Source organism: Trypanosoma grayi (genome assembly GCF_000691245.1).
Source record: "Trypanosoma grayi strain ANR4 Tgr_45_V1, whole genome shotgun sequence".
NCBI lineage: Eukaryota > Euglenozoa > Kinetoplastea > Trypanosomatida > Trypanosomatidae > Trypanosoma > Trypanosoma grayi.
In genome coordinates this window covers 1-26171 of record NW_008825664.1, presented here as the reverse complement: position 1 = coordinate 26171, position 26171 = coordinate 1, and the positions used below count along the sequence as shown (strand labels likewise).

General features: G+C 58.2%; 8 protein-coding genes across 8 annotated transcripts; 6 read left to right on the top strand and 2 right to left on the bottom strand.

Moving 5' to 3' along the window:
* Positions 1-510: 510 nt before the first annotated feature.
* On the top strand, positions 511-15459 carry DQ04_00451070 (putative dynein heavy chain, cytosolic; the record flags this gene model as incomplete). Its single annotated transcript, XM_009309027.1, has 1 exon — positions 511-15459. The coding sequence occupies one exon, from the start codon at positions 511-513 to the stop codon at positions 15457-15459; it is 14949 nt and encodes a 4982-aa protein (XP_009307302.1).
* Positions 15460-16131: 672 nt separating this feature from the next.
* Positions 16132-16449, bottom strand: DQ04_00451060 (hypothetical protein; the record flags this gene model as incomplete). Its single annotated transcript, XM_009309026.1, has 1 exon — positions 16132-16449. One exon carries the CDS (start codon positions 16447-16449, stop codon positions 16132-16134), a length of 318 nt encoding a protein of 105 aa, XP_009307301.1.
* Positions 16450-16949: 500 nt separating this feature from the next.
* DQ04_00451050 (hypothetical protein) lies at positions 16950-17246 on the bottom strand (the record flags this gene model as incomplete). The annotated part of the gene is made up of 1 exon (XM_009309025.1): positions 16950-17246. The coding sequence occupies one exon, from the start codon at positions 17244-17246 to the stop codon at positions 16950-16952; it is 297 nt and encodes a 98-aa protein (XP_009307300.1).
* Positions 17247-17520: 274 nt separating this feature from the next.
* Positions 17521-18342, top strand: DQ04_00451040 (AP-1 complex subunit mu; the record flags this gene model as incomplete). The annotated part of the gene is made up of 1 exon (XM_009309024.1): positions 17521-18342. The coding sequence occupies one exon, from the start codon at positions 17521-17523 to the stop codon at positions 18340-18342; it is 822 nt and encodes a 273-aa protein (XP_009307299.1).
* Positions 18343-18837: 495 nt separating this feature from the next.
* DQ04_00451030 (hypothetical protein) lies at positions 18838-20319 on the top strand (the record flags this gene model as incomplete). The annotated part of the gene is made up of 1 exon (XM_009309023.1): positions 18838-20319. The coding sequence occupies one exon, from the start codon at positions 18838-18840 to the stop codon at positions 20317-20319; it is 1482 nt and encodes a 493-aa protein (XP_009307298.1).
* A 659-nt stretch (positions 20320-20978) lies between these two features.
* On the top strand, positions 20979-22085 carry DQ04_00451020 (hypothetical protein; the record flags this gene model as incomplete). Its single annotated transcript, XM_009309022.1, has 1 exon — positions 20979-22085. One exon carries the CDS (start codon positions 20979-20981, stop codon positions 22083-22085), a length of 1107 nt encoding a protein of 368 aa, XP_009307297.1.
* Positions 22086-22489: 404 nt separating this feature from the next.
* Positions 22490-24265, top strand: DQ04_00451010 (putative protein kinase; the record flags this gene model as incomplete). Its single annotated transcript, XM_009309021.1, has 1 exon — positions 22490-24265. The coding sequence occupies one exon, from the start codon at positions 22490-22492 to the stop codon at positions 24263-24265; it is 1776 nt and encodes a 591-aa protein (XP_009307296.1).
* A 485-nt stretch (positions 24266-24750) lies between these two features.
* On the top strand, positions 24751-25383 carry DQ04_00451000 (hypothetical protein; the record flags this gene model as incomplete). Its single annotated transcript, XM_009309020.1, has 1 exon — positions 24751-25383. One exon carries the CDS (start codon positions 24751-24753, stop codon positions 25381-25383), a length of 633 nt encoding a protein of 210 aa, XP_009307295.1.
* Between the last annotated feature and the right edge of the window lie 788 nt (positions 25384-26171).

Genomic DNA, 26171 nt, shown 5'->3' with positions numbered 1-26171 from the left:
CCCACACACCAAAAAAAAGGAAAATTTTAACTAAACGAACACATGTCTGTCACCCCTGACATTGCACGCAGCATTAGTAACACCAGGGGTGCCATGCTTCTTGCTGAGGATGCTATCCACTTCGTTGCGTTGATGATGGAATCGGCAACGGAGCAACAGGTGCGGGAGGCGCTGCAGCACATGGACCTCAGTGGCGATTGTCTTTTCCCTGTCATGCAATTAAAAAACAACCCTGAGGACGCAGACCACTGTCTGCTCAGTGGCAACAGCAATGCTGGAAGTAGCAGCATTCACTCCGCAACGCATTTAGCGTTGTGTGAGTTTTTTGCTGACCATCACGCGGGCGGTGACGCGTTGGCGGGGCGGCAAGTTGTGGCAACGCGCGACTTGACGGCTGTTCTTCAGCGGCAGGCGGAGACTGCCCTCGCCACAGTTGCCCCGTCACACATGCCGGTAAAGGAACATGTTGTAACACCAGTAGCAGCAGCTGCGTCTCCAGCATCGAAACAGATGGTGCGCTGCATTCTCCTCTCGAGGCGGGGTCACAGCCGAGAAGTGGAGACGGAGGCAGCGGTGCCGTTAACGCTGCGGCAGCTTGACCTGCACGCTGTCGACATGCGAGAGCCGCTGGAAGGTCTGCAAGCGCTGCTGCAATGCGTGTATGAGCCCATTCTGCGTGCCCAGCGTGAGGCGACACTGTGGTCGCAGACGCAGGATCTTGTCAGCTCTATCCGCTCCAGCTATCATGTTCTCACAGAGGTTGACCTCACGCAGTTTGTGCACGCGGAGCTCCTTGAGCTTTGTGCCTCTTACCCAGCTGCAGATGTACAGGAGTTGATTGAGCTGCTCGGGCCGGAGAAGAGCACTGACGCCAACTTCCTGTACCAAGTGTTGTCGGTGCGCAACATGTGCCGCACCGTCCTGGATGCGAAGTTGGACGGCAAAGAGATTGTCAACGCCCGCGATGAGGTGGCGTATTGGCAGGCAGTGCTAAGGTGGGTGGAACATGTGCAACGACAGATACAGAGCCGTGAGTGGCTGCTCGTGCACCGCCTGCTTGGCCAGCGCGTGGCCACGAACTATGAGGTGGAGTTCCGCGACCACACGCAACTGGTGCGTGATTACCTGGATCACCTGCGTAGCGTGCCATTCCAGCAGATTGACGGTGTTGAGGAGAAGAACTACACAGCACTCGTAGAGGAGCTCTTCACTGCAATGATTTCGCCCACACGGTATCCCGCCTCACAGAGCATCCGCTTGTTGGAGAGTATCGTGCGGGAATTGGTAGAGCGGTTCGTTGTACTCGTGGTGAGCCATGACGTGCTGCGGATAGACCCGCCCGAGGCGCAGCTACAATGCCTGCGCGAGACCATTGGGGTGCTGCACGACCTGCAGCAGCGCTACCTGCAGTCGCTGGAGTTCTTCCGCGCAGAGGGCTACTTGCCACAGCCGACGCAGGCCACGCAGGCCAGCGGTGACGATGGAGGCGGAAGCAGTAGCAGCAAGACTCGCAAGGGGGCCAGCAAGCAGGCCCCCCACCAGTACTACTCGTTGATTTTGTCACGTGCGCGGCAGCTGTGGAGCTTCATCAATGAACACTTTCACTACGAGCGTGCGCTGCGGCGGACATTTGCGGATGGAAGCCTTAAGGCAACCGCGACATGTTCATTCCGCACAGAGCTCGCGGAAGCGTATAATCGCTTCACCACAGCGACAACGGAGTCTGGCTGTCTATGGGACGTAACGCCAGTAGGAACCGCCGAGTTCCTCCGCGCCCTCGCCGCGTACGAGTCCAAGCTGGCGAGCATTGACGAGCGCCTTGCACTACTCGTTGGAACCATGCTCGCCACTGCACAGGAGATGAGCAGCAATGGCTCCTCCGCAGCAGTTTCCGCCGTCGCAACGGTAGTGCCAGGTGTGGGTGCCGAGATCGGCTGTGGTCCGTCACTCTACCGCATCTACTCACGCTTCCGCCCACTGCGGCGTGAGAAGATCCAGGCGGTGGTGGCGGGTTTCCAAATGGCACTGCTGGAGCAAATCAACCGTGAGATGAAGGACGTACGGGAGCGCTACTTTGACGCGGAGAGCTGTCGTGATGCAGTGCGGTTGGCCGTTGCGCGCTTTGGCGTGACACCCGCTGTGGGCCGTATGATGTGGGAGAAATCTGTCCGGCAGGAGATTGAGGAATATCTTTTACGCTGCGATGCTATTTCCGAGCATGGCTGGCACCAGCTGTTGCATCTCCGCACCATTGAACACCGTTGGTGTCTCAACGAGCAGCTCGCGCAGTTCCTAGGCCTCCCGCTTGAAGACCTCGTCCCGCAAGAGCTGGCGGCAGACTCGGAGGTGCATGGCACCGCCTACGCGCTTGCATACCTCGAGGTGGTGCACGCCAAGGATGAGCAGGAGTGGTCGCTTGACCCTTACATTCAAGCGGCGCAGCAGTTTGTGCAGCAGTACGGCCCGAGATCCCTTGGCTACGCCAAATCGCGTCTGGTGCTCACGCGCGTCAGCCACGGCCGCGGGACGGAGCGGCACGAAGTGCGGGATGTGCAGAACTTCTGCGACACCATTGCCCAGCGGCTGCAGGAGCGCGTTGTGCAGTGGTGTGAAGACGTGCGCCGCCGCATCGCCGCACTTGACGTGTTCCCTGATACGTTGACCATGAAGGGTTCTGTGATGCAGATTATTGAAGTGCGTGACAACAACAGCTCCACCAGCAACAGTGAAGCGAGACGCACCGTGATGCCGCACATTCCTCGTGGCATGTCTGCGCTCCTGCAAGATCTGCATATGCTGGACAGCATGCGGCTTCTCACTAACCACTCACAGCTGGTCAGTGACGTGCGTTCCTTCTTCCGCTATAACGAAGAGCGCTTCCGCACCGCCAACTGCCTAACAGAGCTGATCCGCACCTTTGAGGCCGCGCTCAACGGCGATGACGAGCTCATGGTGCACCTCGCCACTGACGACTACGTGAAAGTGCACCAGAAGCTACTCGACGGTGCCCAACTGCGCTGGTCAGACGAGGGGCGAGTGCTTCAGCTAGCCCAGGAGCTCTCAGAGCGTGTGTACGCCTTCTGTGCGGCGGCCACACAGGTGCGGGAAGTGGAAGCTGAGATGGAGCGTGGTATTGCGAAGTTGCACAGTCGTCAGCCGCACCGAGCCGAGGCGATCGTGGCGCGAGTGGAGGAGATGTGCACGCTCGTTGCGGGCCTATTTCTTAAATGCGCCAACACGAGTTGGTGGGTGCAGCGTCTGCAGCCACGCCTCGACACGGCGATTGGGCGGCAGTTGGAAGGGCACCTCCGCCGCTGGACGGATGAATTCCTCTCTATGGGCCGCGACCCCCGCTTCCTCGACAAGGCTACGGAGACGGAGGAGTTCCATCTGAAGCCGCTGCGTGTGCGTATGCGGGTGGTGTACAAGGAGATTGGGCTCTCGCTCTCGGCAGCGGCGTGCCGGCACCACTGGGTGAATGAGCTTAACCGCTGCTTTGCGTGGGTCCACACGATGTCAACCTTGCTGCCAGAACAACAGCAACAGCAAGAGCAGCAGTCAACGTCTATGATGTCAGACATATCGGCAACAGCAACGTATGATAGATTACTGGAGTGTTTAGACCCACAGGCTCTTACGGAGCCGCTGCAGGCGATTGATAAGTGCATTCAGGATGCACTTGAAGTGGAGGCACAGTGGAAGCGTGGCCAGCAGTTGCTAAACATAGAAATGGGAATTCTGCAGCAGCGCCTCGGGGATGACCTCGAGAAGTGGGGTGATGCTCTGCGGCAGATACGCGAGTTGGCGAGCAGGCAGATGGATTTCACACAGCCGAGCACGCTAATTGGTGGCATCATTATTGTCGCCGATGACGCACAGAAGGAGCTGGGGCGGAAACTCGATAGCATGACGCAATATATTCATTCACGCTATCGCGATGTGGTGGAAAAACACCTGGAGTCGTGCTACCATCGCGTCATGGAGGAGCGTACCGTGGCGGAGAATTGCAATGTCATAAACGACCTTGGTGACGCAGCGCGGTTCCTCTGCAATCTGCCGGATATCCGTGCGGGCATGCAGGAAACTGAAAAGTGCCTCAACTTACTTGTGCCTGCGGAAGAGTACTTGAAGCGACAAGGATTTGCACTCCCCGAATCATGGGTCTACGTGCGAAAGGTGAAAGAGGAATACCGTGCTTATCATGACCTCATTGAGCGGAAAGTCAAGGCACTGGAGTTTCGGCGTCCTTTTTTGCGCGAGTCTGTCAAGACGCAGGAGGATGCGCTACGGCGCCAAATCGATGAACTCGACCTGTCTCTGCAGGTCATTGACACGCAGCAGCAGCGGGAGCTGCATGAGGAACTCTCTGACTCTGCGCAGACGCAGTTTGTCGCGCTTCAGAAGCGGGCTGCGCAACTGCAGGAGCAGCAGCAGCAGCTCATGGTGGTACAGGAGGCCCTCGGTGTGCCGCAGATGGTGGAGACGAAGCTGGAAGCTGTCACGACGCGCATGCAGGAGCTCCAGTGGGTGTGTGGCCATATTGCGCAGGCGTACCAGCGCCTTGCTGCGCTCGGTCGCACGCCATTTTTTGAAATGGTGCCACGACAGCTGCACGACGACCTCCTGGCGGTGGAGCGGGAGGTGGAGGGGTTCCCAGAGGGCGTCCGCAGCCACAAGGCCTACAAGGAGCTGCTGTCCGATATTGAAAACCGCCTGGCCTGTCGCCGTGTCATGGAGGAGTTGCGTTCCGATGCCATGACACCGCTGCAGCGGGCGGAGCGGCACTGGGTCGCGCTCAAGTCGCAGGTAAACGTGCCGTGGCGACTCGAGGAGCTTACCGTCGGCGACGTGTGGCGCAGCGATCCGCTGGCGAATGCCAAGATCTACCACGATGTGCTGGAGTTCGCACAGGGCGAGCGTCGCATGGAGACACAGTTGGGTCACATCATCACCTTCTGGAATGATTTCGAGTTCAACACGACGGTGTACCAGCGGCAGTTTGTGCTTATCCGCGGATGGGATCTGGTCTTTGAGCGTCTCTCTGACGACCTCGACTCGTTCCAGGGATTACGCTCAAGTCCTTTTTTCACCTCGCAGCACGTCACCGCCATGGTGAACGATTGGGACAACCGCCTCAACCTCCTGCGGCAGCTGCTAGAAGTCCTCATGTCGCTGCAGCGGCGTTGGGTGCACCTCGACGGAATCTTCACCGGCAACACCGATATACGTATGCAGCTGCCCAACGACGCAATTCAGTTCGACCGCGCAAGCCGCGAGTTCATGAGTCTCATGCCCGTCAAGGCTGGCTTTGGTGCTCCACCAGTAGTAAAGGCACAGGATTTCCTTGAGGACAAGAAACTTTTGCCAGCGCTCGAACGTCTTGAGGGGCAGCTTGCACGAGTGCAGCGGGCACTGAGCACATACTTGGACATGAAGCGTCGTCAGTTTCCCCGTTTCTTCTTTGTCGGCGACGATGACCTGCTGGAAACACTTGGCAATAGTAGCAACCCTGCCCTCATTGAGAAACATCTACCCAAGATGTTTGCCGCCCTTGCCCGTTTGATTGTTAATGATGAGAAGAGCGGCAACAACGGCGATGGCGCAACCGCGGCTGCGGGGACGCATGTGGTGGGCTTCGCGAGCGCAGAGGGGGAGCAGGTGCCGATGTCACGTCACATTGCGTTGAAAGGCCGTCCACTGCACGAGTGGCTGGCGGAGGTGGAGGCTGGCATGGTGGAGTCGCTACGTCAGTTGACGGTATCGGCGGTGGCGTCCCTAAGCTCCGCCAAGCAAGTGACAACAACATGGTTGACATCGTACCCACTGCAGGTTGTCTGCCTCGCCTTTCAGGTGTGGTGGGTGCAGCTGCAGGAGCAGGCCTTTGCCACATGGAAGATGCAAGAGAAGCAGCAGCAGCAATCAAAGCGGGAGCCGTCAGCAGCAGTGGCACACATGGTAGCACTCCTCGATCGACTCGCATCTGACGCGACCACAACGGGAGCGACACACGCCTTGCGGCACGCCATAGAAGAGCTCATTACCCTTGCTGTTTACCAGCGTGATGTCTCGCGGGTTGTTGAATCCAAGCGTATCACATCGGTCGAGGAGTTTGAGTGGATGCGCGTTCTGCGCCTGTATCTGTGCAATGACGGGGCGACACTGCAGTGCTGCATGGCCGACGCCGCCTTCCTACACGGCTTCGAGTACATTGGCTGGTACCAACGCCTCGTGCAGACAACACTGACGGACCGCTGTTACCTCACCATGACGCAGGCACTCCACACGCGGCTCGGTGGCTCGCCTGTTGGCCCCGCTGGCTCCGGTAAGACGGAAACAGTGAAGGCGCTCGGCACACAACTTGGTCGGTATGTATTGGTATTTAACTGCGACGACGCATTCGATTTTGATGCGGTGGGTCGCATCTTCCTCGGTCTCTGCCAAGTCGGCTCTTGGGGTTGCTTTGACGAGTTCAACCGCTTAGAGGAACGCGTGCTGTCTGCGGTGTCACAGCAGATACAGACCATACAGGAGGCCCTGCGCACGCAGTCCGGCAGCGTGACGCTCGCACAGCAGACGGTGCCGCTGCGCGAGAACGTGGCGCTCTTTATTACAATGAACCCGGGGTTTGCGGGCCGTTCCAATCTGCCGGGTAATCTGAAGCAGCTGTTCCGCACCATGACCATGGCGGCGCCGGACCGCGAGACGATTGCGGAAGTAATGCTCTTCGCTCAGGGGTTTCGCACCGCGGAGTCGCTCTCGCGGAAGATCGTGCCATTGTTTCACCTGTGCGAGGAGCATCTGTCGCGGCAGGCGCACTATGACTTTGGACTTCGGGCGCTGAAGTCTGTCCTCGTGACAGCCGGCGACCTCAAGCGGGCCGCGCCACTTCGAAGCGAGACAACTCCGGAAGAAACGGCGACATCCGTTGTTGCTGGCTCCAACGTTGCTGAACTTGATGACGTGGAGTGTGAGTTGGTACTGCGCAGTCTCATCAGCAGCGTCACCCCGCGCCTTGTCACGGAGGACGTCGCACTCTTCTATCCGCTACTGCGCGACTTCTTCCCAGGCCGTGAGCTCCCTGGTGCCGATATGACGGCTCTGCGGGCAGCCATTGAAGAGGTGTGCCGCGCTAGCCGCTACGCTGCTACACCGGCGTGGGTGGAGAAAGTATGCCAGCTCTACCACACACGCAAGATGCGTCACGGTCTCATGCTTGTGGGACCAAGCGGCACAGGGAAGACGGCTTGCTGGAAAACGCTCCTTCGAGCCATGGCACGTCTCCCAGTGATGGATGACAGTGACAATATGGATGGTGGAAGAAACGACGGTAGTGGCCCGCTTGAGGCACACGCGTACATCATCGATCCAAAGGCAATGAGTAAGGCTGAACTCTTTGGTGTGTTTGAGGCAACTACGCGGGAGTGGAAGGACGGGGTCTTTACAGAGATACTGCGCCGCATCGTCAACAATGCGATGGGTGACGACCGCGCTCACCAGCAACACTGGATCGTGTTCGACGGTGACGTGGACCCGAACTGGGTGGAGAACCTCAACTCACTACTCGATGATAACAAGGTGTACACGCTTCCGAATGGCGAGCGGCTCAGTCTACCGCCGTCTGTGCGCATTGTCTTTGAGGTGCAGGATCTGCGCTACGCCACACCAGCAACGGTGTCGCGGTGCGGCATGGTGTGGTTCAGTAGCGGCACAGTGCCAATCGCGAGTCTGCTAAGCCGCCAGCTCGGTGCCTTTTACCGCGCCCCGCTCATTGACCGGCATGGCAGGAAGCGACTCGCTGACGTATGTGGCGGTCTCGACGACGAGGGGCAGCAAGTGCGGTGGGGCGGAAATTATTTCATGGTCCCCCGAAGCGGTACGGACCGTGGCGAGGCCCCGTTGGATGCCCCCATGTCGGGAACAGGAGCAAACGCGGCATTAGAGAGCAATGCAAGTCCGCTGGCTGGGACCCTCACCTCCGCTACGCATGAAGATGCCTTAGCTGACAGTCTCAATGCCACCTCTAAGGTGGCATCTCTGCGGCGTGCTAACGCCCTTACCGATGTTGACCGCGAAGTGTTGCAGCTGCAGGTACTCATGGCAAACGTGTGGGCCCCGGCCTTTGCGAAGGATGGCATGGTGGAACGCGCGCTTCGCCTCATCCACAGCGAGCGGTACTGGAAGAAGGGTGTTATGGAGAATAATGACTTGCAGCTGCTTCGCAGTGTGCATTCACTGCTGCTTGACGGTATATGGCAAGTGTGGATGTTGCGTGAAGAACAAGAATCTCTTCCCTCTACGAGAATCCTGCAGAGCTACGCCGAGAAGCTGCTGCACTACGCCGTTCTGTGGGGCTTCGGTGCCTCACTCAGCCACGATCTGCGCAATCATATTGTGACAGACCTGGACCTTGCGCCACCAACAACAGAAGCAGCAACTGAAGGTCTCTCACTGTTGGATGTGGAGCCAAACCCTGCGCGTGGGACGTGGTGCGTCATCCGTGAACGTGTGCAAGAGACAGTTGTACGTGCAGAGCAGGTTGGTGCAAACGATACCGTCATTCCCACAGTCGACACTTGTAGGCACGAGGCCATTCTGCATGCGTGGATCAGCGGCGGAAATGCGACGATTCTCTGCGGGCCACCCGGCTCCGGCAAGACTATGTCGATCACTTCCATACTGCGCCGCTCCGCCGAGCACGACGCGGTGTTCCTGAACTTCTCAAGCGGTGCACGTCCGGAGAATGTCATTCGCGCCTTAGAGCAGTACTGCACCGTGCAGAACACTGCTCGCGGCCACGTCATGTCACCCACTAGCGGGAAACGGCTGCTGTTGTTCTGTGATGAGATCAACCTTCCAGCGCTGGATCAGTATGGTACGCAACCAGTCGTTCAGCTGTTGCGGCAACTCATTGAGCGTGGCGGCTACTACCGCAGCCGTGACAACGCCTGGATTACGGTGGAAGGAGTGCAGGTGATAGGCGCTTGCAACCCCCCTACAGATGTGGGGCGTGTGTCTTTGTCACATCGGTTCCTGCGCTGGGCGCCTGTACTGCTCGTTGACTTCCCCACGGAGGAGAGCTTGCACATCATCTACACCGCGTACTGCCGTGCCATACTTGCCTTTAATAGACAACTGCAGCAGTCATACGCGGAGAAGCTGGCGTGGGCGATGGTGGACATGTACGCGGCGACACAGGCCCGCTTCAGTTCGTGGCAGCAGCCGCATTACGTCTACTCCCCGCGTGACCTCTCGCGCTGGACACGCGCGATCCACGAGGGTTTACTGACGTGGGATGACGCCGAGCGGCGCGCGTTGCGTGCGGACGGCCTCGTGCGGCTCGCCGTACACGAGGGGCTGCGCGTGTTTCAGGACCGCCTCGTGGAGAGCGACGAGGAGAAGTGGACGGACGCCGCCATCGACCGCTGCTTCACTGCACGCTTCCGCGACGCCGTCACGCTGGCGTCGGCGCTGCGGCGCCCACTGCTGTACTCGACGATCCTGCACCGTGCCTACTCGGAGTGTACCCGCGATGTGCTGCGGACGCACATTGAGCATAAACTGGAGGCGTTCTGCGAGGAGGAAGTAGACGCGGCGCTTGTCGTGTACGACGCGATGGTCGACCACGTCACACGCATCGACCGTGTGTTGCGGCAGCCAATGGGGCATGTGCTGCTCGCTGGGTCCTCTGGTGTGGGCAAGACAATGGTGGCGCGGCTCGTGGCGTGGATGAATGGCATGACGGTGTTTCGACTCGGTGTGCATCGCAACTACCAGTTGGAAGATTACGAGCGGGATCTGCGCGACATTCTTCGACGTGCCGGCTGCAAGCTGGAGCGCATCTGCTTTATCTTCGACGACAGCAACATCATGGAGGCGAGTTTCCTGGAGTACATGAACGCCCTTCTGGCGTCTGGTGAAGTGCCTGGGCTGTTTGACGGCGAGGAGTGGGCAAAACTTATGGAAGAGATTCGCGACAGCGTTCAAGCGCAGCAGTTACTCAATGCCAGCAGCAAGCCGCAAAAGTTGGCACAACAACAGCAACAGCAAGTGTCAGGTTTGGTTTCATTAAACACTAACGACAACGTCAACAAAAACAGCACTGGAGGTGCTGCTGTGGCTGGCAGCGGTGGCGGCGATGAGGGTAACAGGGTGCCGCCTCAGGAGGCGCTCGATACAATGGCGTCTGCCACTTATGTAGACACAACGTCGGAGCAGGACCTCTACCGCTGGTTCCTCAGCAACGTGAAGCGCAACCTACATGTTGTCTTTACTATTGATCCGTCATCTGGGGAGTTCGCGAGTCGCGCGGTGGCGAGTCCGGCTCTCTTTAACCGCTGCACCATTGACTGGTTCGGCGACTGGGACCGCGGTACACGGTATCAGGTGACGCAGCAGCTCACGCAGCACATTGATGTCATGTTCTCCTGCGGAGCGATCTTTCAGCAGCGCGAGAACGAGGCTCGCGACACATTGGCTTACGCGCTGTGCCGTATCCACGAGATCACGGATGAGGTAAATCGTGTGGTGCGGCTGCAGAACGCCCACCACGGCACATTCATTACGCCACGCCACTTTGCCGACTTTGTGCAGCAGCTGCAGCTGTTGTATGAGGAGAAGAAGGGAGGGTCGAAGGAGCAGCTCGCCCACCTGCGCAGCGGCCTTGGCAAGCTCGACGATGCCTCTGAGGAAGTTGAGCTTCAGCGTGCAAAACTCAGAGAGCATGAAGTGGTGCTTGCAGCGAACAGCAAAAAGGCGCAGCTGATGCTCGACCGCATCGTTACCGACACGGAGACAACAAAGCGAGAGAAGAAGGCGGCGGAGCAGCTACGCGTGCAGCTGCAGGAGGAGGAGGAGATCATTCTGGCCGACAAAGCACGTGTGCAGCAGCAACTCTCAGAGGCGGAGCCGGCGCTGCGCGAAGCGGAGGTGGCGCTCAACACGATCAAGCCGGAGTACCTGCGCGAGATACGCGCCTACACGACGCCACCGATGATGGTGAAGCGTGTGCTTGAGATGGTACTTGTCGTTATGGGTGAGAAGCGCGCCGACGAGTGGGATGTCATTAAGCATCACATCCGCCGTGACGACTTCCTCGCGGGTGTGAAGGCGTTTCAGCCGCGCAGCGTCACGGAGGAGGCGCGCGAGACGGTGCGGGTGATGCTGGAGGACGATGGTTTCACATATGAGGCGGCGCGTCGCGCGTCCAAGGCGGCAGGCCCACTGCTGCTGTGGGCGCAGGCGCAAACAAACTACGCGGCAATATTCGCAGCGATGGAGCCGCTGCGCACACGCATCGATCAGCTCGCTGTCGAGTACAATGCGAAGCGGGCCGCTCTCACGCGGACAGAGGCGCAGATACAGGCGATGGAAGCGTCGCTGCTGCAGCTCAAGGCAGAGTATCAAGCCATGACGGAGGAGATGGCGACAATTAAGAGCACGATGGGCGGCGTTGCGGCGCGTTGTGAGCGGGCTACGACACTGCTGCAGCAGCTGCTAGATGAGCGCGGGCGGTGGGAATCCGAGGCGATGGGTTACGACACGGAGGTGCGTACCATTCTCGGTGACTGCGCCCTTGCTGCGGCGTCACTCGCGTATTTTGGCTACTTTGACGAGCGCACCCGCCAATCGCTGCTGTTCCCACGCTGGCGGCAGTGTCTGCAGCAGCTGCAACTGCCGGTGCGTGAGGGGCTACGCAGTGTGGTGGAGTACCTCGTCACGCCGCAGGAACGGCTCTCCTGGGAGCAACATGGACTGCCAAAGGACCACCTGTGCGTGGAGAACGCGATGATCCTCAGTCGCTGTCAGCGCTACCCGCTGCTCATCGACCCGAGCGGTGTCGCAGCAGAGTTTCTGCTGCGGCTGCACGCCAAGGATAAGATTAACAAGTCAAGCTTCAGCAAACCGGGTTATCTCAAGCAGCTCGACATGGCGGTGCGCTTCGGCTACCCGATTCTGGTCCAGGACGCGGAGCTTATCGATCCCGCGCTGAGTCCACTCATGAATCACGAGACACACCGCGTTGGTGGCCACACATTGACGCGGCTCGGTGCGCAGGACGTGGAAATGGCCGCGGCCTTCCGCCTCTTCCTTGTCACACGCGACTCGTACTACCAACCCTCGCCTGGCATGGCGGGGCAGGTGTGCCTTGTGAACTTCACTGTGACGCCGTCGTCACTGCAGTCGCAGTGCCGTCACCGCGTGCTACTGCACGAACACCCCGAGCTTGACGCGCGGCGGTCACACATTCTGCGCGTGCAGGGCGAGTACCAGCTACGACTGCGCGTTCTGGAGCAGGAGTTGCTCACCTCCATCGCGCGCAGTGAGGGGAGTCTGCTAGAGAATGATGCTCTGACGGTGGCGCTGGAGCGGCTTAAGGGAGAGACACAAGCATTGAAGGGAGATATTGCGGAGAGTGACGCGTCAATGCAGGCCATTGCGGCGGTGGAGGCACAGTACCAACCACTCGCTGCAGCGGTAGCGAAGATGTACTTTGCGTTGCGTCGTTTCTCACAACTGCATGCGCTGTACCACTACAATGTAGACTTCATCTTCCGCCTCATTGCAGACGCGCTTTCGGCGTTGCCACCGCGTCCAGCCACTGCCACTGAAGCCTATGACAACAGCAACGTGCATGAGAAGGACGAAGAGAGATTGCAAGCTCTGACGTGTCACATCTTCAACCTGGCCCACCACCGTGTTCGGCGCGGCATGTTTGCACAGGACCACCTCGTTCTCGCCATTGTTCTCGGTAAGCTGCGCAGCTGCATTGCGGACAGTGTGGGAAAACAGATCACGCCAGAGGAGTGGAGCTGGTTCGATGACGCTTTACAGAGCCCATCTGGTGGTGGTGGTGGTGGCGATGATGCTGTTCGTAGGCTCCCCGCCATTGTGTGTGAGAGTGGCGTGTGTGTGCCGTCGTCGGAGGTCGCCCTCGCCGCGTTGCTGCAGCGACCCCTTTTTGCTGTGGTGCGGGAGTCACTGCAGAACCCCCAGCACGCATCAGCCTGGCGAGCATACTTTGCATCTACTGCCCCGCACACCGAGGTGCTGCCGGCATTCAAGGCCGACACTGCCAACGACGACAATGACAACAGCAGCAGCAGCAGGGATGTGGGTCTCACCCGACGCGCGTTTCTTGCTACCTTCCTGCTTCTCCATACACGGCGTGACGCGTTTGCACCGGCGGTGTACGAGCTTCTGCGCCTCTTCTTTGATGGCGCCGGTGGTGGCGAGCCAAGTAGCAGTAGCAGGAGCAAGAACGAAGTCGGTGGCTCCTTCTTCAGTGCAGATACGCACGACCTCGCCGCGGTGCAGGCGGAGTTGTCGGACAGTACACCGCTAATCCTCGTTGCGAACGCAGGGAGCGACCCGACACTGCCACTCGAGGCGCTTGCACGCGCGATGGACGTGTCGCTGCGCGTTGCGGTGATGGGCAGTGCGACCGGTCTCGACGCGGCGGAGCGCTACTTGGCCGATGCCATGACCGACGGCTCGTGGGTGCTGCTGAAGAACATCCATCTCGCGCGGGCGTACGCCGACGCAGTGGAGAAGCGCGTGCACCGCGAGCGTGCAGAGGGCCGCCTGCACCGCAACTTCCGCCTCGTGTTCTCGATTGAGGCGGCGGCAGCAACAGCAAGCGCTACAGGCAGTGAAGAGCCGTCGGCGCAACTTCCTGCGAGTCTCGTAGAAGCGTCGGTCGTGCTTGTATACGAGCCGCCGCCGGGGATGAAGTCGTCGCTGATGCAGACGATTGGGGCGCTGAAGCCGTTCTCATCGCATGCCAATCAGTCGGCGAACATGCAGCGCGTGTACCTCGCGGCGGCGTGGCTGCACGCAGTGGTGATGGAGCGGTTGTTGTACGTTCCAATGGGCTGGAGCACACGCTACGAATTCAACGACACGGAGTTCTGGCGCATTCTGCAGGCCGTGGACCGGTGGATGACGGCAGCAAGTAGTAGTAGCAGCAGCGGCGGCAAGAAGGGAATGACAGGTGCGAAGATGATCGATCGCGATCGCGTTCCATGGCCCGCGCTGCAGACCATCATCGGCACGACGCTGTACGGTGGAAAAATCAGCAATGAGTTTGATCAGATCCTGCTGGACCTATTGTGCTCGCAACTTATGCGTGCTGCTGTCTTCGACGATGACCAGTTCTTTGCCCTCACAGACGACGAGGAGACCAACACACGTCTTAAGTGCGGGTCGATGGTGTCGCTGCAGGACGTGCAGGCGTGGGTTCGTGCTCTGCCAGACGCCGAGACGCCTTTGTGGGCGCGCCTGCCGGCTAGTGCCTCTCGCGTCATGTCGGCGCAGTACGCCGTTGCGACGGTGGAGCGGCTCGCGGCGGTGCGGCTCATCGACGAGAAGGATACTGAAGGGCTCGGCGAGCAGAAGCGCCACGGTAACTGCGACGAGATCGACCGTAATGACCCGGTGCAGTCGTCGGCCCCACGTGGTGTGAGAGATACGTGGTGGGTGCAGAAGATCCAGCGTTTCTGTAGCGCGTGGTATGGCCCGCTCAATGTTATGAGCGAAAAGGCAAAAGCAACCGTGACACCACCACTACTAGCAGCAGCGACGGCAGAGGCTGGGGGAGAAGGAGCGCAGACGTGCAGCACCCCAGAGCCTGCGGTGATGGCCATTGAGCGCGAGTGCGCCTTTGCGCTCAATCGGATGCGCGAGATCCTCGACGATATGCACGCGCTGCAAGAAATCTGTGCAGGGGTACGGAATCCAGCGGCGATACAGCGCACAATCATGGATCACCTGCTAAAGGATCAAGTGCCGCCAAGCTGGGCACGCTCGTACCAGACGTATCCAACAGCAGCAGATCAGTGGATGGCTGATTTTAGAAGCCGCGCCTCCCACGCCCAGCTGCTACACGAGGCTGTGCGGAAGACGACGTTTGAAGGGGCGTGGCTCTCCCTCGGTCTTCTCTTCTGGCCGGGTGCATTCCTCACAGCGACAAAGCAGCAGGCCGCGCGACACCAGAACCGGTCGTTGGAGCAGATGGAGCTGTCTCTCGAGCTGCTGCCCGAGGCTGCCGTGCGTGAGCACGCCGAGCACACAAGCAGCAAGAAGTCGGGCGTGTGGCACATCGTTGGTCTGACGCTATACTCCGCTCGCGTCAACGACAGTGGCGGGAGCCGTAAATGCGAGCTCCTCCCTACTGCCTCCGCAGCACCCGCGACGGCTGTGGGCGCCCTCCTCCGCTGGGAAGTGACGGCAGAACCCGTTGCAGGTGACGTGTCGACGCTCGTGTCAAAGTCGTCGCTGTTAATGCGTCTTGCTTCGCAGGACCCGGTGAGTGCACGACGTTTGACGCCATTTTACGTGAACCCAAGGCGCGAAGCAATGCTAGAGGTGGTGGAGCTCACTGTAGATCCAGCCAAGGCACCAATGCGGGCGTGGTATGAGCGCAGCGTCTGCCTGGTCGCGTGGTCTCTGGCCGAGTGCTGAGACACGAGACAAACGTGAAAGATGAAAAGACGGTTCCCACATGACCGCGTGAAAGCCACGAGCAAAGAATATGAAGAAGTGAGGGGGCTAGGCCAATGAATAACATCCAGACGTTGTAGAGTGTGTGTTTGGGAGTCTTTCCGGGGCAGCGATAATGCGAATACATCCGTTTTTTTTTTTTTTCTTTCTTTCGTTCTTCTGCTTCTGTGTGTGTGTGTGTGCGCGCGCGTACATCTCTGTGTGCGTGTGTGTTCTACGGGTCTTGGGGGAGGGTTGCGCTCAGAGGACTCTTGCAGCCGCGTAAACCACTGCCTTTCTCACACTTCAATTCTCTCAAGTGCCATGCTCAGACGCATACACCACACCGGATGAAAGCAAGGCGGAGTAATAAGGGTAGAAGCTACCCGATGACGAGACGTGGACAGGCAGGAGCTTACGTGTCTTCGTTGTGAAGTCCGGTGAGTTCTCCAGAGGTGTGCCAGTGAATGGGTACCCCTCCGCTGACTGCAGACTGCGCTGCGGCGATGCATGACACGCAACCCCCTTGGACCGAACAGGTGCGGCAATGCCATGTTTCGCATTACTGTGCCGCCACAAAAGAGAGGAGGACGGCGTGAGACATGTGTTGATCGGCGCGCCGCTGCTTACACAAGGATCATGCCGATGCAGGACTTAACGACTTCCAGCGAGAGTGCGATGTGGGGCTGACAGACAGCACCGGCATCCACCGCGCTGGAGCTGTTCATGCTGCCTGGACACGACGCCGACGGCACTCTCCCACATATCCGCACTTGGCGCTGACTTCCCCACGCAGGCGGTGCCAGTGGGAAGATGGAGCGGGCTACATGGCGCTGGGCTTCGCTTTTCAGCGGTGGTGGTGGTGGTGTCGTGGTTTTTCCCGCGATATGAGCACCGCGCCCTTTCTGTGGCAATCTTGATAAGGCATACGTCCTCACTGTGGGTATGGTGTGGGCTCTGCATCCGCGGCATACGTACTGCGCTGTGAGGTGGGGTGTGATGTGGGAAAATGCGGCACTGTGGGAGGCGGTGGAAGAGTTGAGAAATGAAGGAGTATCGCTTGTCGAATCGATGGAATTGACGTGGGATGGGCAAGTGTTGCGGGTGGATTATAAGCGGTGCGTTGTGGTTATGCCGTTTGTACAGAGTAGCTTGTGAGGAAGTATGTGCTTGGAGGGTTTGTGTGGTGGGAGTATCCGCCTGTGTCGTTGTGTCCACCCCAATCTCTCTCTCGCTCTCTCTCTCTCTCTCGCTCGCACGCTGTTTCCATCTGTTTGTGCTGATTCACAGTTTCTGCTCGCGACTGTGTGTTGTTGTTGCTGCCGTTGAGGATGTGGGTCTGTTTGCTTTCGTTTTCCCGCCTCGCTGGTGGAGTGTAATTGTCGTTCCTCTTTTGTTTTCTCCCGCAGTGGGGAGGGAAGCGCACATCAGAAGCAGCAGCAGCAGCATCAATCTAGGTTTCTCATCCTGGCTCACATCGCAAAATGGCGTCGGTGTTTTACATTCTCGATAGCAAGGGCACCCCGATCATCTGCCGCTCGTACCGCGGCGATATTGCGCAGAACCCACCAGCCGTCTTTCAGCGACGCGTGCTGGACGAGGAGGAGTTCCGCATAACCCCCGTGTTTGAGGAGCAGGGCCACACGTACTGCTTCATCCGCGTCAACGATGTCTTCTTCCTCATGGTGAGCAAAATCAACACGTGCCCTCTGCAGCAGATCTCCTTCATGCGCCGCTGCGTTCCTGTATTCGAAAGCTACTTCAAACATGTCTCGGAGGAGACCATCGTGGACAACTTTGTCATTGTCTACGAGCTGATGGATGAGATGTGCGACTTTGGCCTGCCGCAGTACACCGAGGAGAAGGTGCTGCAGGAGTACATCACGCAGGAGGGTCTCATCTCGTATCTGCTGCCGGAGGACAAGCTGCGCGTCAAGGCGCTGCCAGCAGCCGTGACGGGCATGGGCGGTGGCACGCCATGGCGCATGCCGGGCAAGTACAAGTACCGCAAGAACGAGNGCGCTGCCAGCAGCCGTGACGGGCATGGGCGGTGGCACGCCATGGCGCATGCCGGGCAAGTACAAGTACCGCAAGAACGAGGCGTACCTCGACGTGGTGGAGAGCATCAACCTTCTCGTGTCGCCCGAAGGCGAGACGCTGTCGAGCGAGATTGTCGGTCAACTCAAGATGCGTGTGCGGCTCTCAGGCATGCCGACGCTGCGGCTCGGCCTCAACGACAAGGCGATGCTCGACATGACCGGCCGCAGCGGGCGCTCCGTAGAGATGGCAGATGTGAAGCTGCATCAGTGTGTGCGCCTCGACCAGTTCGAGAACGACCGCATCATCACCTTCATCCCGCCCGACGGCGACTTCGAGCTCATGACGTACCGCACCAACAAGAAGATAACGCCGCTTGTGCATGTCGATTGCGTCTTCGCCAGCAGGAGTGCGACGCAGGTGGAGATGACGATTAACGCGCGCACGACGTACCGCCGCAACACGGCGGCGAATTTTGTTGATATTCTCATCCCGATTCCGAGCGATGCCGACAAGCCGGAGGCGAAGTGTTCGCTCGGCAAGCTGCGCTACTCGCCCGAGTCGAGCATGCTCATCTGGAGCCTGCGCAGCCTCGGTGGTGGGAAGCAGTTCAGCTGCTTCTGCAAGTTCCACCTGCCGTCGGTGCGCAGCAGCGACCCCAAGGCGTTCGCAAAGGCGCCGATTCAAGTGAAGTTTGAGATCCCGTACTTCACTGCGTCGGGCTTTCAGGTGCGCTACTTGAAGGTCACGGAGAAGTCCAACTACGAGGCGCTGCCGTGGGTGCGCTACGTCACAAAGAGTGGCGACTATCAGGTAAGGACGTACTAAAGGGACGCCTGACTGTCTGAGAGAGATGAGAGCGAGAGGGAGAGAGAGAGAAGGGAGAGTGAGAAAGAGTACAAGGAAGTGAAAGGAGCGATGCATACAAATATGGCGAGATGAAACAAGAGTGGAAAGGAGAGAGGGATGGAGTGTGGGCGAGGAGCACGTGGACGTATGTTTACATCCCCATATTTGTGTTGATGGGGGGCACCCGCAATATGGACAATGTGCTCCATCGCCTCTATACATGCGTGCGTGAGTCCGCTTGCAGGAAAACAAACAAACAAAAAAAGACGAGGTCCACGGCTCTCCTGTGTATTGAGATGAGGGAGGGAACATCTCTTGTGCGAGTGCCTTCTTGGACATGTGTTCTTTCTTTTTTCCTCGTTTTTTTTTGTTTTTGTTTTTTTTTTTTTATTCTTTTGGGTGGTGGCGGTGGTGTTCTCCATCGGCAAAATGGGCCTTTCACCGGTGTGTATGTTGTGTGGAAAAGGGGGCCATATGAACGGCATGCGTGGCAGTGACGAGAGCCGAGACACATCGCCCCCTCGTGTCTTGAGCACCCGGCAGCCGCTCGCCGTGATTGACGGCCCGGCTATGTCTCGAAGCAAGGTATCACCAGCATACAGGAGCAAAAGCAGAAGCAGCAGCGGTGACAGTGAAGGCTGTATTTCGCCCCTGGTGCTCCCAGCGGCTACCACCGAGAATGTCCTACGCATCGGCATGAAGCCAGAAGCAGCTACTGACGGCCTCCGGCAGCAGAAACAGCAGCAAGCAATGAAGGAATGGGAGCAGCAGCGATACAGGGCGCTTCTCCCACTGAACTGGGGGTCTCGGAGTGCATGCATTGTCATGCTAGCCAGAGATGCCATTACTGGTAGGCTTGTCACAACGCGGCGCTACTGCTATCGCTGCGACGCCAGCGACCTCACGTGCGAGTGTATTGTAAGCGAGGATCCAGTTGATGGGCGTCTTGTCCCCTTCACACCTCTGTGGAAGTCGCAGATGCGAGGTCTGAGGAATCTCCGCCACACATGCGTAAATCAGGTGTTGGATGTGCTGATGGACAATGAGAAACAGGAGCTGCTGTCAGTGCACGCGTACGTGGATGGCATGCAGCCACTGGCTGCAGCGTTGGGGTCGTATCCATGCCTCATTCACCACGCAGTAACGCCGTTGCATTTGCTCCACATCACACAAGAGGTGATTGCCGGTGTGTTATTCCTCCACAACCACGGCATCGTGCACGGTGCGTTGTCGCCGTGGACGATTCTGCTGGACCCGCATGGGCATGCATGTGTGACGGGGTTTGCGGTCGCACACGTGCCACCACAGCAATCGCACCGTCACTTCCCTGCTGCTGTTGATGATGGTGCTGGTCGTAGCGGCGCCCACTGCAACTACACACTACCGGAATGGGTCCCAAAGCAACAGCAAGAGCAGTTGCCACCGTTCCAGTGCCACGCCTTCACAGAGGCCGCTGATGTGTTCGCCATTATTGCCGTCCTGTTCACCATGACGTCGCAGAATCACGATGCGCTCTCTGTTGACCTTCGAAAGGCCGCGGCAGGTGTGCTTCAAAAGGATCCGCAGCACGGCAGGCCGCTTGTGGAGCTCGCAGCGTGCCTTGAAGAGCTTGCTTCGCCGCGCAACAAGAAGGTGCACACCGCTGAAAATGTGGATAAGCAGCAGCAGCAGCAGCAGCGAAATGAATCAACACTGCCGCGTGGTGGTACGTGCCTGAAGCGGTCACGGTGGTGGTTCGTCGCGTTGGCGGTTATCTTCTGTATGGCCCTCATTCATTTGGCCGATAAACGACGGGTGGCTCAGCTTATGTCCAGAATGCAGCAGCAGCAGCGGCAGCAAAGCGAGTTTCTTCTTGGTAACCGGAGGGTGGTGCCTCTGCTCTCGGCGCCACGGCCGCAGCGGCCCCGGCCATATATTAGACGCCGTGTTCGCCGTGGCACCAATACGGGCTTGTGAAGAGCAGCACTAAGCGCGTCCAATGGCACTGCCGCCGTCACGCATATCGATGGCATTGTGCTTCATCGAATGCGACGCGTGGTGGTGTTATTTCCTCACAGCAAAGCAAGGGGGGAAGAAACGCAGTTTTGATTTTCTGACATACTTCACCCTAGTGGGTGGTCATTGCATGAGGTGCGGCCATTTTTTTTTTTTTCCTGCCAGTGGGCATGTGTTCAGTTACTCCAGTTTGTGAAACGATGACAAAAGAAAAACGACGCGTGCGGGCGTGGGCAGGGGAAGAGATACCACAGGGCCTGCGACGACGGCCACAAAGTTGTCACATTGGCAGTAAAACGAATGCCGCACAGCAATCACCATCATCACTAATACAATCACAATTTTTGTTCCTCACAGACGCAGCTCGTGATGTGTGTTACAGCACGTACGCCGCGGCGCTGATCTCCCCATGTGCGGCGCACCCTGTCGCCGGGGAGTTTGCAATCTCTCAGTCTTCACAGTGAAAACAGTTTTTTTTTTTTCGTTTTAATGCATAACGCTGGTGTTGTGTGTGTGTGTGTTTGTCTCTTTCGGTCTTGTTGGTGTTGTTGGGGTCGCAATTTCCTTTTCACTTGATTTAATCTCATCCAATACCATGTGGGCAGGCGAGACAAGAGAAAATGAGCCGGGTCGCCGCGACAGCAGCCCGCTGCACACGTCGCATCCGCGCCCCGCTGGACCATCTGATCATGCGCCCGTCTGACCCCGACCAAGTGGCAACAGCAATCCGCACGACCGATGCCGCCATTGTGACGTGGTACATGCCTCTGGAGAGCCTCCAGCACGTTCTCCACCGACGATACGAGGCGGAGCAGTTTGGCGAGTTACTAGTTTCTCCCCCTCCAGGAGGGGCAGGAGCCGCCGCGTCGTCGTCATCACCGAAGAGTGGGGAAGAGGCCGCCGCCGAGCCCACTGCTAGTGAGGAGAACAAGCCCGTGCCGCTGGGACTCGTGACGCTTATAGCAGGGCGGAACTATCCAGCTCAGCAGACATGGCTCGAGCGCTGCTTCGACCCCGCCCCACACTCAACGCTCACCCTGCGTGTCTCCGTGATGGACCGCATCCACTGGCAGCGCACCGCATGGATGGCGAACTCCATCTGCCGCAGTATCTGCTGGGGGAGGCTGCCACAGAAGATCTTTGCTATCAACCTTGATTGGAAGAATGAGGTTTGCATCGATGGCATCTTTGACGCCTCGGAGAACCGCTACACTACGCCGTACGAACTGCGCGTGCCCGGCCTGGACTTCCATCTGACACTCCAGGATACCGGGAAAACGCTGTTCGACCCGAACACGCGGGTGGTGGACGGCTTTCTCGACAATGAGAGTGCGCTGCATCGTCTCTCACTCGCGCGTGAGGTGAACATGCAGGGCCTTGGCGGCTCCGTCTACCGGCAGATGCTTTGGAGCACCCCGTCGCTGCCGAACACCGCCACGGTGCTGCGCTTCAACCCGGGTACGCTGTTCCAGCGCTGCTTCGGCGCAGATCCGCCGGTTGCAACGCCGGTTTCAGCATGGCTGGTGCAAGAGGTGGAGAAGACGCTTCTGTACAAGATGGAAGGTGAGGTGGAGGACGAGAATGATCCCAACAGCGCTACGACGTACGGTGACCGCTCACTCACAGAGCGCGTGCAGAAAAAGGCAATGAACCGCTACAATGGGTTCCGCGATGAGGTGCGTGGGAAGGTGTACAGCGATATAGACGGTAAGGAGTTGCCGCGGTGAGGAAGTAGCAGGAGAATGGTGGGGTCTCTCATTTACAGACGCATAAGGTACACACATATATATATATATATACGCTGTGTAGAAGTGTGTTGTGCATGGCGTTGGACCCGTGTAGCATCTGCTTGCCTGCGGGTAATGTAAGTCNAGGAGTTGCCGCGGTGAGGAAGTAGCAGGAGAATGGTGGGGTCTCTCATTTACAGACGCATAAGGTACACACATATATATATATATATATATATATATATACGCTGTGTAGAAGTGTGTTGTGCATGGCGTTGGACCCGTGTAGCATCTGCTTGCCTGCGGGTAATGTAAGTCACGAACGATGTGTCTGGGTGAATGTTGTTCATGTTTTCTTTTTCCCTCTTCTCTTTTCATCGTTGCCTGTGCAAAGGGCTGCCACGATGGCGACGTCCCATAAGAAGATCGTGGGGAAGTATGAGTTGGGTCGCGTCCTCGCCTCCGGTTACTTCGACTGCCGCACACGTCTCTGTACGCACATTGTGACAGGTGCGCAGTACGTTGTGCGCATTTACGACAAGGGTGTCTTGTCTGAGGCGCAGTGGATGTGGGACCGCACCCGTGACGCCATTCACGTCATGCGCACGCTGCCCAAGCACGAGAATATCATTGAGACCAGTGAGTGCTTCGAGACGCAGTCGTCGCTGTATATTCTCATGCAGTACTTCTCACCGACACACATAACAAGACTGTACACCAGTGAGACAGCCTCTGGGCAGCCGGTGTCGATCCCGCTTCAGAAAACAAAGCACTACTACGCTCAGGTGGTTCGTGGGTTGCTTCATATGCACAACCGCAATGTTGTGCACCTCAGTATTGCACCGGACCACGTGATGGTGAATGACCGAGACCAAGTGAAGATCGGTTTTCTCGTCTCTTGTACGTACTTCCCAAAGGGAAAACTATGTTGCGACGTGCGCGGCACCACGCATACGGTGGCGCCCGAGGTGCTGCGCAACGAGAAGTACGATCCGTACCTTGCCGATGCGTGGTCAATGGGGGTGCTGCTGTACTTCATGCTTCACCACGGCCGTTACCCACACGATGGCGCCAACACGACCAAGAACATTCTATATCACCGCATCCGGCCGCCCGATCCCGGCCTCTCCCCCGACGCAAAGGATCTTCTCATGTGGCTTCTGCACCCCGTCCCATCGCGGCGCATGCGGGTGGAGCAGATTCTGCTTCACCCCTTCTTTGCCAGCGGGCGCGTGGCAATGGTATCAACGGACACCGAGTACAGCGTCGACCCCGCCACCGGTGAAGACACGCTAAACATTCGCATCCCGTCGGGCCTCAGCCGGCGGGAAGAGGCGGCGTATATCATTCAGCACACTTACCGCGCCTACCGCCGCCGAAAGCAGTTGCATCATAATGCACTTGGGGCGTTCGCGAGAGCCACCGCGGCGCAGCGGCGCCAAAGCGGCATGCCAATGGCTCGTGCATCAAAATGTGCGCGGCGATTCCTGCCATCCTTTCCAGACACAGACGACGAAGTTTCGAGTACAGGGGAGAATACACATAACCATCAGCAGCGGCCGCCCTCAGTGCAGCAACGCCTCTCCCGTGCGGCAGCAGCAGCATCGACACCGCTTCGGATGCCACGGTTCGATGATCCGAGCAAGAATGACACGCCCGGTAGCGAGGCACTGTTAGACGACGACAGTCCTGTCGTGGCGCGCCTGAACGGCTCCTTCTCGACGGACAGTACTCCACTGGATAGTCAGACGCCACCTCCCTCAATGGCGCTCGAGCACCCATTGGATCGGAAAACCTCCCACTTCCCGACATGTACGCCCAGTCAAGCGTCTAACAGTGGTTTGCCCCCTGCTGCAAGAAGAAGCAGTGATGACAGCAGCAGTAGTACTGGTGCTACCGGTAGTGGCGGCGCCGCTGGTGAGGTGAAAGGCGCGACGGGCCGGCGCAAAACCCACTCTATTGTGGTCCATGCTGGCCGTGAGAAGCTTCCCGAGGAGCGGGAGTCCGCCGCCACAGCGGCTTTTCTGTCAAACATCAAGGTGGATGCGACACGGCCGTGCCCAGTGTGCAACCGATTGCCGACACAACGACTGGGTGGGCGCGAGCCGTACGCTTGGACGCCTTTTGTGTACAAAAAAGGAGAATTCTCTGAGAAGGAGGAGAGAAGCTCTGATTTGTGATGGAAGCAGCCCTGAGTCCGCATGCGACTGTGTGTATTACTGCTGGTTGTCATGTGTGTTTCTTCTACGCTGGTTTGATTTTTCGCTTTGCTTTTCGTTGGAATGTACAGAAGAAGCTTGGTTACGGATGCCATGTGAAGATGGTGATTGAAAAAAAAAAAGACATATACAAATCCATCACTCTCTCTCTCTCTCACACACTGTGTGTGTGTGTGTGTGTGTGTGTGGTTGGGGCAGTGTATATCATGGAACGAAGAAACGGACATAAGATGCGGTGGTGATAATAGCATTGTTCTTTTCTCTGTGCGTCAATCTGTCTCTGTTTGGTAGTGCGTAGGTGCATGGCAGTTGCCTACGGCTGGACGGAAATCGCACCGGCTTACACGCCTGTATAGATTTGGCGGAGGGAGAGCACCACAGCAACTGCCCGTGGTAGACAATAGTAGAAATAGATAGAGTGGGAGCGGAAGGGAGTATTGGGTGAAATGGAGTTCCGTGTGTCACTCACCCTCACGGTAATCTGTATGGCATGCGACCTCACACTGCTGAGCATCCGCATTGCTTTCCTCAGTGGCGTCGTCGCGTACATTCTGCTCGCCCTGCACGAGGCGGTGCTGATTGCGCTCGCCGTTCTCCTCGCCTCCTTCATCCTCCGTACGTGTTGGCTGCTAGTAGGGCCGATCGGCGACGCGCTGCTTCTTCTGCGTGTGGTGGGTCCCCTGTGGCTTCTGCGCGTCGTCTTCACCTTTCTGCCGACAGTGTACAAGGAAGTGGTGCTGCCACGCCGTCACGCAGCGCCGGTGCCGCGCGCGTGGGCGGACGTTGGCTACGCCGTCGTGTGCAGCCTCGACGTTGCCGTCTTCGCGGCGTTCAGCGTGGCGCTCCTACACGCCGTGTGTTTCCTGACTGAGAGGACGCTCTACACACCGAGCGTGGCCTTCCAGAGGCCGCCGGTGTTGCCTGCTGGAGTCTCCCGCCGCAGCAACCCGATAGAGAGCCACAGTTCGGACGCCGCGGGCCTACACGCAGGAGGCGCCTCGACGCCGATGCCGCTACCACTCTGGTTGAGTGGCGCGTGTGAGCGGGGGCGCACCCCGTTCGAGAAGCACAGACAGTGACGCCATCACCACCACCGCAGCAGCAACCAGGAGCCGCAGCGGCGGTGGCGAAGCGAACGATAAGGGGAAGGTCTCATGAAATATGGGCAGCTGCCCTGCCACGCGTTGTGTGTGGTTGAAGTTTTACAAAGGCAGTGGCATACGAAAAAAAAAACGAAAGGATGACCTAGCGACTGAGCAATGTTGTCTGTTTCGCTTTCTAAGTTTGTCGTCTCTTCCCCCATACCCCACGTATTCGTTCCTGTTTGTAGATTTGTGTATTCATTATGTTTTTCCCTCTTTTTTTCCTCCCGCATTTGCGTCGGTTGATCCCTACGAGGTTGTCTCTTCTTGGATGTCCACTATACACACATCTCTCTGTGTGTGTTTATATGTCTGCACGGAGTGGCGGGGGTCTCTCTCTTTTTCATTGCTATTGTTTCCCCTCGTCTTGGCGGTGCTCGCACCTTAAATAAAACAACAATGAAGCGCAGCAGAGCAAAGGCAAAGAAGAAAACACAAAGATAAAATCGTTGTGTGTGTGTGTGTGTGTGTGTGTGTGTGTGGAGGAAAGGAGAGAATAGAAACATCTATAGTATGCAGGAAACCGATACGTTCGCTGACGCCCCCGTCGTGCTTATCTTCGGCTATGGCTCGATCCTATGGAAGCAGGAGTTCGAGTACACGCGCAGCCACCCGTGCTGCATCGCCGGCTACCGGCGCGTCTTCTACCAAGGCAGCTGCGATCACCGCGGCGTCCCCGGCCGGCCGGGGCGCGTCGTGACGCTGGTGCCGTCCAGCGATGCGTC